At 38.9% G+C, this 13,252-nt stretch overlaps 1 protein-coding gene across 1 annotated transcript in view; it reads right to left on the bottom strand.

The window, feature by feature from the left end:
• Nucleotides 1-11,798, bottom strand: part of PIWIL1 (piwi like RNA-mediated gene silencing 1) — a 28,426-nt gene extending 16,628 nt beyond the window's left edge. The window contains exons 1-8 of the mRNA XM_007111851.2: nt 11,721-11,798; nt 11,271-11,352; nt 4,725-4,850; nt 4,017-4,231; nt 3,514-3,635; nt 2,430-2,510; nt 1,350-1,547; nt 799-910 (exon numbers count right to left, since the gene is read on the bottom strand). Of these exons, the coding sequence (XP_007111913.1) occupies nt 799-910; nt 1,350-1,547; nt 2,430-2,510; nt 3,514-3,635; nt 4,017-4,231; nt 4,725-4,850; nt 11,271-11,352; nt 11,721-11,798 (1,014 nt within the window). The remainder of the gene's footprint in view (nt 1-798; nt 911-1,349; nt 1,548-2,429; nt 2,511-3,513; nt 3,636-4,016; nt 4,232-4,724; nt 4,851-11,270; nt 11,353-11,720) is intronic.
• Between the last annotated feature and the right edge of the window lie 1,454 nt (nt 11,799-13,252).

The raw sequence follows: 13,252 nt of genomic DNA, 5'->3' as shown, positions 1-13,252 counted from the left end.
ATAATCTAGAGAAAGTAGGAAAAAAATGAAATAAATTTTAGCACTTCAAAGACAGGCTTTAAGATTTTAATTAATGTGTTTTCTTTCAATACTTTTCCTGCACTTTTAACAGAGCACATCGAATGGAATGTGACCTTCTAAGGATATAGGGGCAGATCTGCTTATCTCTGAACACTACAGCAATGTTCCGATGCCTTCCTGGAGAAACATTTTATTCTCTTCTAGTCAGTGGCTGCTCTTTCTTGCTATCTGTCTCTCGTGTCTTTGTCAGTTTAGTGATCACTGTGCTGACAGCTCGAATCATCTTTATAAAACTGGGGCTGGGGGCCACCCAATAACCTGATCTAGCCCACATGGGACGAGTCTGTCTCACTCTGTCAGCATGTAAAACTAAAGTAAGAGTTAACCCATTTGAAGATTTATCACAACGGACGCCAAGGGTTCAAAGATCTTTAGCCCACGCTGCCAGATGAAGTTTAAAAAAAGTGCTGGCTACAGAATAAGAGACAGTATGCTAAACTGTTAACTTGTACTGTTTTCCTACTTGTCCTCTACATGCTGAAGTTCAAATGTAACCTTGTATTCTACTGCAGAAAAGGAACCAGGACAGGGCACAGCTCATTTGCTAATGAGCTAACTATGCTGTGACCGCCTTAATAAACACATTTATATACAGCTTCAAAAGCAACTTGTTCCATATGTACACCTGTTAGAAAATTCTACTGAAGATATTTCAGATTTCTCCTAAGGTCTAAGTACTTCACATTACAAAGATAAAAATCCACATTAACATCTTACCTTCCTGTAGTACTCTAAGAAACTGACTTCAGAGCCATCTGCTTTCTTAAAGGTACTCGTTGGATTCTGGTCCCAGTCAATATCATCTACTCTGTACGTTTTATTGTTATACCTATGGAGTTGAGATTTTATTGGTATTTGATTAAAATATGTAGAAATGTTATTAAAAAGAGAGGCTAGACACTATGCACTCTCTAAAAAATAAAATTTCAAATCATTTGGTAATATGCAATATTATGCAAAGATAAAGGGAAAACAATTTCTTTAAGACTATGCTATACACTAGATGGATGGCGAAGTTAACTAAACTATGAGAAAATAAAACTAAAACTAAAAAGAATAGAAATCATTGGCTAGTTCTCCTTTTAAGATGAGTATACTCCCCCAAAACTTTTGTTCTTGAGAAAGGTTATAAATATCCCTCCCCTGTTTTTGTGCTATTCCCACCTCTCAACTTTAAAGCCTACTTTCTCTCCATCTAACATTATAGGACTAGAAAGCCTCAGTATCTTCAGACTTGTAAAATTATTTTGCGTTATTAAAAGCCTTACTTGGTGAGAACAATTAAACCTATCAGCTCTTTAGAAACTTGTTCTTGAAATTTATGTTCTTCAGTTTGATGAAACAAGTTGAACATGAAATCTAAAACAGTTTCACTTCGAAGGACTTTATGACTGACATCAGTGCAAAGCATGATGTTATTTTCATACTGAAGAATAGAAGTAGTGAAGCCAGGCCAAATCACCAGCCTGTCAAAGACAATGAATGCCATGAAGTAAACTCTATGAATATCCAAACAAGTTTTCTATGTATCAAGTTATGGTTTTTACATTTATTAACTGGGTCAACAGTACAAGTCTTTGAGTACATCTACCTAGCTTCAGGTTTTACAGGGTTCCAGATAAAGACTGATCTTTTTAAGATCTTCAACAATGAATGTTTATAATAGTATAATAACTTTATAAGTTCCATTTTAAATTTAATATACTAACTTTATTAAATTTTTTTATGTTGATCTAAGACTTGAAAAATCTAATTGAAAGCATCTACATTTATTATAATAAACCTAAACCACTTAAGCTGCAATCCTGATACACTGCAGTAACTTCTGAAGCAATCGTCACTAGCTGATGAATTTTGTTACCTAAGAGCAAATACAAACTTTGTGTTGGATAACTCTTTATGCTTTTCCCCCATGACAAATAAATATCACCTGATTTTTAAAAATCCAGATATTCTGGGATGTCTCCCCTTTATTATTTAAGCCAGGTTAAATGTTCACTTAAATGTGATGGGTACCACTAGCAGCCATAGTAAATCTGATCATTTCAAAACACAGCATCGGGCTTCCCTGGTGGCGCAGTGGTTGAGGGTCCGCCTGCCGATGCGGGGGACGCGGGTTCGTGCCCGGGTCCGGGAAGATCCCACATGCCGCGGAGCGGCTGGGCCCGTGGGCCGTGGCCGCTGGGCCTGCGCGTCCGGAGCCTGTGCTCCGCAACGGGAGAGGCCACAGCGGTGAGAGGCCCGCGTACCAAAAAAACAAAAAAACAAAAACAAAAAAAATAACAGAGCATCACTATCAAAGTTTGCGATTAAACCTAAGGAACAGAAACCTTCCACTTCATACAAACCTGTGATTTGGAATATCAATTGGGTCACTTGGGTTATAATAATTCCGTCCAATCTGCTGCAAATTCATGATCTTTAAAAGCCTAGAATTGGAAAGGTCAGACGAGAGAAATGAATATTGATAAGTATCTCTAATACTACAATCACAATGGCATGTTGTTTAGATCAGGAGTTGGCAAACTATGGCTCACAGGGGGGCCACATCCAGCCTACCTGCTGTATGGCCTAGGAGCTATTTTTTCTTTTTACATTTTTTTAAGGTCTGGAAAAAAATCAAACGATTAATGATGCATGAAGTATGTGAAATTCAAATTTCAGTGCCCATCAGTATGGCTTTATTGGAGCGCAGCCACGACCATATATGTCCTAGGGCTGTTTCCGTGCTTCAACAGAGGAGTTGAAGAAGTTTGCCAACCCATCATTTACAGAAAAATAAATCTTCCATTACATCAATTCAAACAAGTATCCACCAAAATGAGTCAGTGACAGGTTATCTCATGACCAACTTAGGTAAAAACTACAAATCCAACAGTTATGTCTCACTATGCTCATGCCAAGCTCAGGCCCATCCAGATCGCTTCCCACCCAGCAGGGGGATGGCAGGGGCGGGGGCCCCTCACAGAACCTGTGTCCGACAACTTTGGGTTTGGAAAACACAGCACCCACACTGAAAGCCAATCATGGAGCACGCACTGTACGTGTCCTATGATGGAAGAAGTAAATCGGAACAGATCTAAACCCCGTCCTGCTTTCTGAATTGGCACCCCCCGTGGGACAGAAGGAATATAAAGTTAAAGTGCTGAGAGAATGTGTGCTCTTAACATAAGCTCAAATGGGATTTGAAAGATCTAATCTCAACACAAATAGGGAAGTGAAAGACATGACGCTTGCTTAAGGCAAATAAATGAGATTTATACCAGTACACCACACCTAAAAACGATTAAAACTCAGGGTAACCCAATGATCCTAACCAACCAACCACTGTAAAATCTAGGTACTAAGTATACAGGTACTTATTGTACATGTCTTTCAACTTCTGATTATGTTTAAAATTTCTTAATAAAATGTTAAAAAATACCAACATACCTCCTGAAAATAATATTATAGAACTGCAAACAAGTTGGTGATGTAGGTGGGAGTTCATTTGTCAAGGTGATTGTTATCCTCACATGCTCTCCATTTCGGGTCTGACTAAAAACTTCAGTAACCTGAAGCCAGAGTGGTGGAAAACCAAACTTTTAATTTTGTTAAAATAGGGCCAATCACATAAGCCTGTTGAATCAGGCAACAATGAAAAGTATGGAAAAGTTTCAAATTAAAAAAAAAAAGAATGACTATGAGAAAAGAGTAACAGAATGGGTATGAGAAAAGAGTGATTAAGCGCCTTATTGTTTTTTGATGGTAATCATTAAGTCACTCAGGTGGATCTGAGAATGGTATAATAATGCCAAATACACTCATGGGTGTATTACAAGTCCTAACAGACAGGAGACCACTGGGGTTTCTCTAAAGCTACCCCAGACTGTGGCAGTTTAGCTTTGAGGTAGAACTCCCCATCTCCCTCTCCCCAACCCGACAACTGAAATAACCTTGTTCTGTAGTCTTTTAGGTAAAAATAATATTGTTCCATCAAAAGCATGACACCTTCCAATTAAATCTTCATGTTGAAAAAGAAGAGCTGAGCGGAGTCTTCTGGCTTCCATCAATGGGTTATAGTCAATGTGATACTGATATAAGGCCCATTGGGGACGGGATGTCAATCGAAAATGGTTAGTGCTTAGCCTTACTATAATACCTGAAGAACCTGTAAAAGTAAGTCACATTCAATTAATGAAATATCACGTTTATTCTTCCTTGAAATCTTCACTGCCATGACAAGGCAGACACGATTCTGTAAACAAGGGGTTAAAAGCAGTAGACAACACAAAAGTTCTCAGACATCTGACTCTGGAGACTATTCCACTTAGGTAAATTACTAAAAGCATCCATTTAGAAATAAATCCTCCCTAGACTGAGTAATTTACAACCGAACCAATGAAATCTCTTTACAGCAAAAAGCTTTAAAAGAAAAAAGTGATCTATGTAATAAAACAACATTTCAGTGCAGCTAAGGACATCTATAACCTATTTCAAAACCAAAAGGGAGAGAGGAAAATGGAAAAGCCATCCATGCAAAATCCTTGACCAAATGTGCTCCTTCATCCTAGTAATGCATCGTACAAATAAATACCGAAATTAAAGTGCTTCAATTCACTGTCCTGTGTACTTGAAAACTGTACTCTTAATAATTAACCTACCTGTTTTTGATTCTTTAACATGATCTAGGTTCTGTCTTGTATTCACACCAAGATCATGAAAGTCTCTACGACGACCTCCTCTGTCTGCTAATGATAACTCCTGAAATCCAGCAGATATCTGGAGTTCTTAAAAAAAAAAAAAAAAGGAAAAAAAGAAAATAATTATACACCTAAGTAATATGCAGCATGAAATAAAGAATGACGATTCCCGAAGTTCTCTACTACATGAAACCCAAAGGCTCCTGAGGTGCTAAAGATAGTGTATAACAATCCCATCAGAATGTTTCAGGTAACTGCCGGCCAAAGGAGAAAACAACTTCTCAGCCATAGCCTCTCCTGTGAAGCCCTTCTTGTCACTGCCCTAGGCAGACTCAGCTCCCTCACAAGACATGTATACCTTTACAAGATCAAGACAACTGAAGTGATTCAAGAACTTAGGAGCACATGTTTACTGACTGGGTACTTATTTTTCTGTCTCTAGGTCTGATAACCACCTGTGGGCCTTAATATCAGTATTGTTCACAATTTTTATGATGTAATTATAGCTGTAGGAATTGGTAGTTCATATGATTTAAATGTGCAACCTGAATTAGAAAACGTTAAGTCTAAAGTGTAATTTCCTCACTCATTTCCCTTACGGACCAGCAGAACATATGGGATGGGCCTGTGTATATCCCGCAGTGGCCATGATACACACCTACTGGGATAGGTTAACTATCAGTTCATGTTTACTTGCAAAAGCTGTGGCTAAAATATCCTAAACTATTCAGTCCTTTAATTTGCGTGAAATATATTATGAAGTATCTCATATCCATAGTATGATGTGGGCCAAAGAATGAACATGGGCTTTGTAGTCGAGTGTTAAGTTCTAGCTTTCAGTTAATAGGCATGTTATCTTGTGTAACAGAGACTACTGACTACCCAATAACCAATTTTTCATTCTTCTTTTAAAAGTTTATTTTGGGAGTAATACAGCTAAAAGACTAGAATTTCCACCTTCCTTGCAGGTAAGGAGGGCCTAAGAGACTTATGTAGAAATTACTGGATGAAATGTCTGGGAAAGCGCCACAGGGAGTCAATAGCTAGCTTTTCTGTTGTCCATGCCCCTAGCTGCCAATCTTGCCTGGAACCTGGATGTGATGGCAGGAGGGAGCTCAAGCAGACATTCTGAACAAAACATATGTCTTAATGATGGAGGTCATGAACTTGGGAGGAGAGAACAAAAAGATGAGAGCCCAGTTCTCTTCTGACCACAAATGCCAGAACTAGCCCAGAACTGCCAGCTTCTGGAGGAGAAGTAACACAGCTTAAACAAAACATATCAGTTATTTTAATGTGAGCTTCAATTTCTTCACCTGAAAAATTGATTATAATAAATTTTACAGGATGTAGTAAGTTTTAAATGAGAACTTCGTTTATAAGGCGCTTTAAAGGTACTGCTAAATATGCTGGTTCTTGTGCCTCATGATTTTCAGGGGCTCTATTTTAAAAGTCTTTTAATATGTAGCTGTTTATATTTGTCTCCCTTGGTGAACTTTTTCTCCCAAAGTCTTTCAGCTTAAGGTATCCATGGATTAATTACATTAACAAAGGTCAGGTATACTGAATCTAACCTGATAGCAACAACAGGTCATAAAGGTTTGATCGGAATTTTTCCCTGAAAAATTTGAGTTCCTCTTAAAAAAATATCAGTTCTGGATGTGAAAACCTGATTGCAAGTTTCTGAATATAAACAATGATGAAGTTTGCTCCCCTCTCTACATATAGCACCGCTAGTATTAATATTTTAGCCAAAACTTGATTAACTGTCAATCTAGAAAGATGACACATTTCAAAATGGATACAACTGGAAACCTTGCTAATTCCCCTTCCACGCAGCTGCCAGAGTGCTTTATTAAAAACACGGATCCGATCGATCATGCTGCTGTTCTATTTAAGAGTCCTGCAATGGAACCCTATCCCCCTTCACAGAGTGAAAAATCGAGGTCTTAAACAAGGGCTCATTAACGATAAATCTGTTAAGGTCGTCATTTTAATTTCTAAAACATAGTAGATACTTGAACATTTACTGTGAGAAGCACTTCTCAGATATAATACTTACAAGACCAGTGAAAGGTGGTCAAATCAGGCCTTGTATTTGTGATCCTGAGTATCATCTGACCCTCAGAGTGGCCCTCATCTATAAAGGTACAATATATACCTTTTCATAGGTAGGGAACTAAGTTTCACAGAATTAAATTCATAAGAACTTTAAAAAAGTATTAGTGAAAATCAATACAAAGAATGTTTAGATTTAAGTATTTCCAGAAATTGTATTTGCATTTTAATGCTGCAATAATAAGGATATGTAAGAACTGTTAAAAAAGTATTAGTGAAGATCAATACAAAGAATGTTTAGATTTAAGTATTTCCAGAAATTATATTTGCATTTTAATGCTGCAATAATAAGGATATGTTCTTTAAAAAACAGCTTCAGCGCATCTTTTTGCCCAGAGTTTTAATTCAATGAAATTTTGCTCCGTTGAACACAGCTGAACATGTCAAATATTCTAAGTTTCAAAAGAACTGTGAAGAACAAAGCAAGAGGCATCACACTTCCTGATTTCAAGCTATACTATAAAGGTGCAGTAATCAAAACAGTATGATACCAGCACAAAAAGAGACACATAGACCAATGGAACAGAATCAAGAGCCCAGAAATAAACCCAGGAATACATGGTCAACTCATATCTGACAAAGGAACCAATAATATTCAATGGAAAAAAAGACAGTCTCTTTGAATTATGGTTTCCTCAGGGTATATGCCCAGTAGTGGGATTGCTGGGTCATACGGTAGTTCTATTTTTAGTTTTTTAAGGAACCTCCATACTGTTCTCCACAGTGGCTGTATCAATTTACATTCCCACCAACAGTGCAAGAGGGTTCCCTTTTCTCCACACCCTCTCCAGCATTTACTGTTTGTAGATTTTTTGATGATGGCCATTCTGACTGGTGTGAGGGAGGGAGACGCAAGATGGAGGGGAGAAGGGGATATATGTTTATGTATAGCTGATTCACTTTGTTGGAGAGCAGAAACTAACACAACACTGTAAAGCAATTATAGTCCAATAAAGATGTTAAAAAAAAGACAGTCTCTTCAATAAACAGTGCTGAGATAATTAGATATTCACATGTAAAAGAATGAAACTGGACGCCTATCATACACCACTTACGGAAACTAACTTGAAATAGATTAAAGTCTTAAATGTAAGACCTGAAACCATTAAACTCCTAGAACAAAACAAACAAGACAAAAAGCTCCTTGACAGGGGAGCTTGGTAATGATTTTTTTTTTAAAGATATGACACCTAAAGCACAAGAACAAAATAGAAAATAAACAGGTGGGACTATAAAAAAAACTTCTGGACAGCAAAAGAAACCATCAACAAGGTGAAAATACAACCTACAGAATGGGAAAAATATTTGCAAACTTTACATATGATAAGGGGTTAATATCCAAAATATATGAAGAACTCATACAACTCAATAGCAAAAAACCAAATAAGCCAATTTAAAAAACAGGCAAAAGACGTGAACAGACATTTCTCCAAAGAAGATACATGAAAGACTAATAAGCACATGAAAAGATGCTCAACATCACTAGTCGTTAGGGAAATACAAACTAAATCCACAATGAGCTATCACCTCACACCTGTTAGAATGGCCATCATCCAAAGGACAAGGATAACAAATGCTGGCATGGATGAGGAGAAAAGAGAATCCCTGTGCGCTGCTGGTGGGATTTTAAATTGGTGCAGCCACTATGGAAAACAGTATGGAGGCTCCTTAAAAAATTAAAAATGGGACCACCATATGATCCAGCAATCCCACTTCTGGAAATATATCCAAAGGAAATGAAAATACTCACTCAAAAAGATATCTGCACCCCCATGTTGGTAGCAGCATTACTGACAATAGCCAGGACATGGAAACAACTGAGTTGTCCATTGATGGATGAATGGATAAAAGAGTTTGTGGTGCATATACATAATGGATTATTATTCATGAAATAATGAAAACAGGAAACCCGACCACTTGTGACAACATGGATGGGCCCTGAGGGCCTTATCCTAAGTGAAATCAGTCAGACAGAGAAAGACAAATTACTGTATGATCTCGCTTACATGTGGAATCTAAAAACAAACCAAAAAACCAACCCCAAAACCAAACTTATAGAAACAGAGATCAGACTTGTTACCGGAGGCAGAGGGTTGGGAAGGGAGAATTGGAGGAAAGTGTCTGAAAGTACAAACTTGCAGTCATAAGATAAATAAGTACTAGAGATATAATACACAACATGATGACTATAGCTAACACTGCTGTAATGATATACAGGAAACTTATCATGGGAGTGAATCCAAAGAGTTCTCATACAAGGAGAAAATTTTTTTCCTCTTTTCTTTCGATGGTATCTTTATCAGAAGATGGGTGTTAGCTGAACCTAATGTGGTAATCATTTCACAATACATGTAAATCAAACCATCATGCTGTATGCCTTAAACTTAGACAGTGATACATGTCAATTATTTCCTAAATAAAACTGGGGAAAAATAATAAAAGCAAGTGACCTAGAGGTGATTTTTGGAGTCACTGGTTTCAGCACCTGACTCCCACTCTGGATTTATTCTTGTCATTTCTGGCCTCTGAAGATTTTCCAACTCTCTAGCCAGATCAGATGAATTTTAAAAAGATATTTTAAAATTTAGCACATTAAAGGTATTTAGTTGGAGGATATCTAGCCTGCTATAATGCTGGATACAGAATTCTCACTTGGCTTGTACATTTAAAACTCATGCAAGTTGCTATTATTAGAAACATTTGTAATCTGCTGTGATATATTTATTCTAATAGAACAGATTGTACCCCCCTGTTCACTTTTTGGATTCAATGGGTAATTTAAAAAAGAAAGAACTGAGGCATCTAGACAAAGTGGCTGGATAAAATCCTATAAATGTAAGGAGATTAATCCCCATGAAAGAACTGTCATCAGGCACTCTGAAGTTTGAAACGTCCTGTAGTACCACAAAAGCAACAGACGTAATTAGATACATAAAGCAACAAATAAAAGGCCCCTTGGCTTCTAACAGATTCTTCAAATGAAGCACTATTTAACCACTGATGTATTTTTCCCCAAAATTTTCTATACAGAAAATATATACATACACATAACACGTATTTACTAAAAATACAAAGCTGTTTTGCAAGCTGCATTCATTTCGGTCAAGTTTTTACATTCTTGAAAATGGCTAAATGGTACTCTACTGTTAAAGCACAGTGGGTTTTACCTCTCACTGGGTAGGGGTTTCCAGTGTCTGGGTACACTACCATGAATGTAACTGCTAATAAAAGTGTACCGCTGCTTCACATCACAAATGCCATCCAAAAGTTAGTACAATCCCTCAGGGAGCACAAATTCCAGTTTTACAATCGCCAACATCGGCAAAAAGTAAAATGGAGGATAAACAGATGTTTATTCTGTTTAAAAAAACGTTTCAGTTTAATTTAAACTTAATGCTAAGGCTTAACGTTTTACTGGCCTTTGTATCTTTCAATGCTTTGCCCTCTCCTCTGTCCACTTTGCCAGCAGCTTGTTACTATCACAGACTGGTGAGACTGCTCCGCGTGTCAGAGCAGGAGCTGTCCCGTCACTCCAGTCACGCTCCCAGGTTGCCTCCCGACACCGACGGTATCCGTCACAGCTTGATTCACGCCACTCCAAGTTCGTCTTAGATTCACTCATGTTTTCTTCTCATTTTATGGATTTCATTGGTTATGACTAAATATTCGGAGTACATGGAAATGCAGTGCAACGCATAAAGCAAGGAACCAGGTTCGTTTTCTAGTTTTCCCTTTGCGTCCACACTATTTTATTGCCCATTTCCCACGGCCATCCCAGGGTTTAAAAGCCAATGTGATTATATTAGTTCTCCCTATGTATACATGGGTCTGCTTTTCCTATACCAAAGCCAAACTTAATAACTGTAGAAGAATCTTACACCAAGCATCCAATTAATTAGTTTTCGGAACAATGCAGTGAAAAAGCACAAGTTTTGGAATCAGAACCGGTGTTCTGACTCTACTGGCTGTCGCAACTTTGACCTCAGTTTTTGCAACTGAGAAACAGGATGAACCAAAACAACACATGTGAAAATACGTTTTCTAAGCCAAAGTTACAAATGTAAAAGTTGGTACAGCTTGGGTGAAGTCACTAAAGATGCCAAGAGAATGTTCTAAAATGATTAATGCATAAGAAGCAAATTTGTAATCAGTTTAGAATTTGCTTTGTAATAGCAAGTGTGGGGCTCTGGTAGGCTGGAGTTCATCTCCAAGGAGAAAAGAAACCCTGTGGCCCTGCACTCGGTGGCAGGCTGCACAGTTTGAGGGAGAGGCTGTTACACTTTCGAGGGCTGCTGGGGGTCCTTGTTCTTTCTACAGAGCTTTGGTCGCCATGCACATCTAAGGCGTGCGCACACGCGCACGCGCGCAGCCTCTTCACTCCCCCTTCACCTTGTGACTTGGCTGTCGCTCCTCCTGTCCCTCTCTGTCGTCCACGGGCAACGACCTCCCCCTCGGCTGGCGGCTGCTGACTCTGCAGTTATATGCAAATGAAGAACAGCATTCTTTTCAGGTCAAAAGGTCACAGATATCGTCAAAAGGTCACAGATATCAGAGGCAATAACTACTCAAACAAGTCCAGGGCATTTAACCAAAACCGATCTAAATTAGTAATCAAATATTTTATCCTCAGCAAGAAATTTCTTCAAGAAGGGTCGCCAACTGAAGGCAAGCACCAGCTTCCAATATCCACAGGACACAGAACGCCAGCTGCCTTGTTCAGCCCCTGTCCCTTCACAGGACACGGTTCTTAAACTTCTTTTGGACAGTGCAAGCTGACGAAGGCTTAACACCACCGCGCTTTAAGTCGCTCTGGGCGGTCAGCAAAGGGGGAGCACTCACTGCCGCGGCGCCCACGTGCCACGCCGCCTCCGGGCCACGAGCCCTTCCTCTTGCCCTCGCTCTGGCTCTCCCAGTCATTCTTCTTTTTCTTGAGAGGAAATAATCATGAAGACAGTACTCACTGTTCACAGTTATATTTGAGTGTTTCTACAACGTTACCTTTAAACTGATTTGGTTGAGACTCTAAAACAAGCTCCTGGGTAATCATACTTTTCTAACCTCTTAACATACAGTCTAAGGCAATACCCCCACCTTCGATAAACTTAAGTGCTCCTGTGCTAGGCGGTGGCACAGACGTGGAAGACCTAATACACTACTTCATTTTTCAATTGGATTATTTATTATTAAGAGATTTAGGAGGATAAAACTGTTCAGAGACTGAAGGTGCTGGTGACTAGTTCTCTCTTTCACATCTGGATGTGTAACCTACTATGAAAGAGGGCACCAATGGCAAGTTTTATGCCAGGCTCTTTACATAATTCTTATACATACGTTACTGTATCTTCCAGGATCTTCCCACAATTCCATGTGTAGCTTAATCTTTTCTACCACATCATTTATGGCCCATAATTTCATTCTTGGTGAGGGGCATCCACTTCGTCTCTAAAGAAAATTGACTGAGTCATTCATCTCTAAACTACTCCTTTACTGCTCCTACCACATCTGATCAACAATTCTCTCCATTTCTTCAACAACACCATGTGCAATGAGTGAGTACCTAATGTGAGCCAGGATCTGTGTCAGGCATCAAATATACCGTCAGTACTATGTAGAGAGGTTCCCCACCCAGTCACCCCCAACCACAGGGTAGAAAGCAGTATCATCAGGTTATCATCAGGAGGGACCTCAGAGCTAGACTATCTGAGCTCTACTCCTTCACGTAAGTGACTCTGAGCAAATCACATAACCCAAGACTCACGTCTTTATTTACACAACAGTTGTAACGACCTATACCACAGAGGTCAATTGTGTGGCTCAATGAGAACACATATAAAGGCTTACAGAATACCTGGCACACCAGGAGAATTCAACCCATGTGAGCCCTGGTGGAAAAGGCAGATAAACTACAAATTCTTAAGTCTGACAAAGGGACTAAGAAGCATGTTCTTACAAAGAGGAAAACAGAAGCTAATTTACATATTGAAGAGGTCTGTCTGCGATGAAGCTCACATTTAAACTGAGATGTAGGAGGACTAGGAACTGGAAGGTAGGTGGCTCCACTCTTGGGACAAGAGGGGAAAACCCGTGACTAAGTGTTGAGAGCTTGGCTTGTCTGCAGAAAGCAACGATGCCTAGTGTGACAGAAGTGTGATGAGCTTGGATTTGATGTTCAACTCAAGGTGAGACTACTGCAGGTTCCAAAGAGGGGCAGATTATGACATTATTTACAGTTGAGATCACTCTGCTGTAAGTCAGGCTATCTTTTTTGTCTCTGTTTTCTCAGCTTCTAGAAGTTTTTGTTCCACGGCAAGCTTCCTAGAAAGACAAATCTAACGACACTCTCCACTTTGTCTCTTCAAAGACCTCTCTGA

The sequence above is a fragment of the Physeter macrocephalus genome, chromosome 19 (assembly GCF_002837175.3).
Source record: "Physeter macrocephalus isolate SW-GA chromosome 19, ASM283717v5, whole genome shotgun sequence".
NCBI classification, from domain to species: Eukaryota; Metazoa; Chordata; class Mammalia; order Artiodactyla; family Physeteridae; genus Physeter; species Physeter macrocephalus.
The sequence above is the reverse complement of the archived record's forward strand: the minus strand, read 5'-3'. Positions and strand labels throughout refer to the sequence as shown.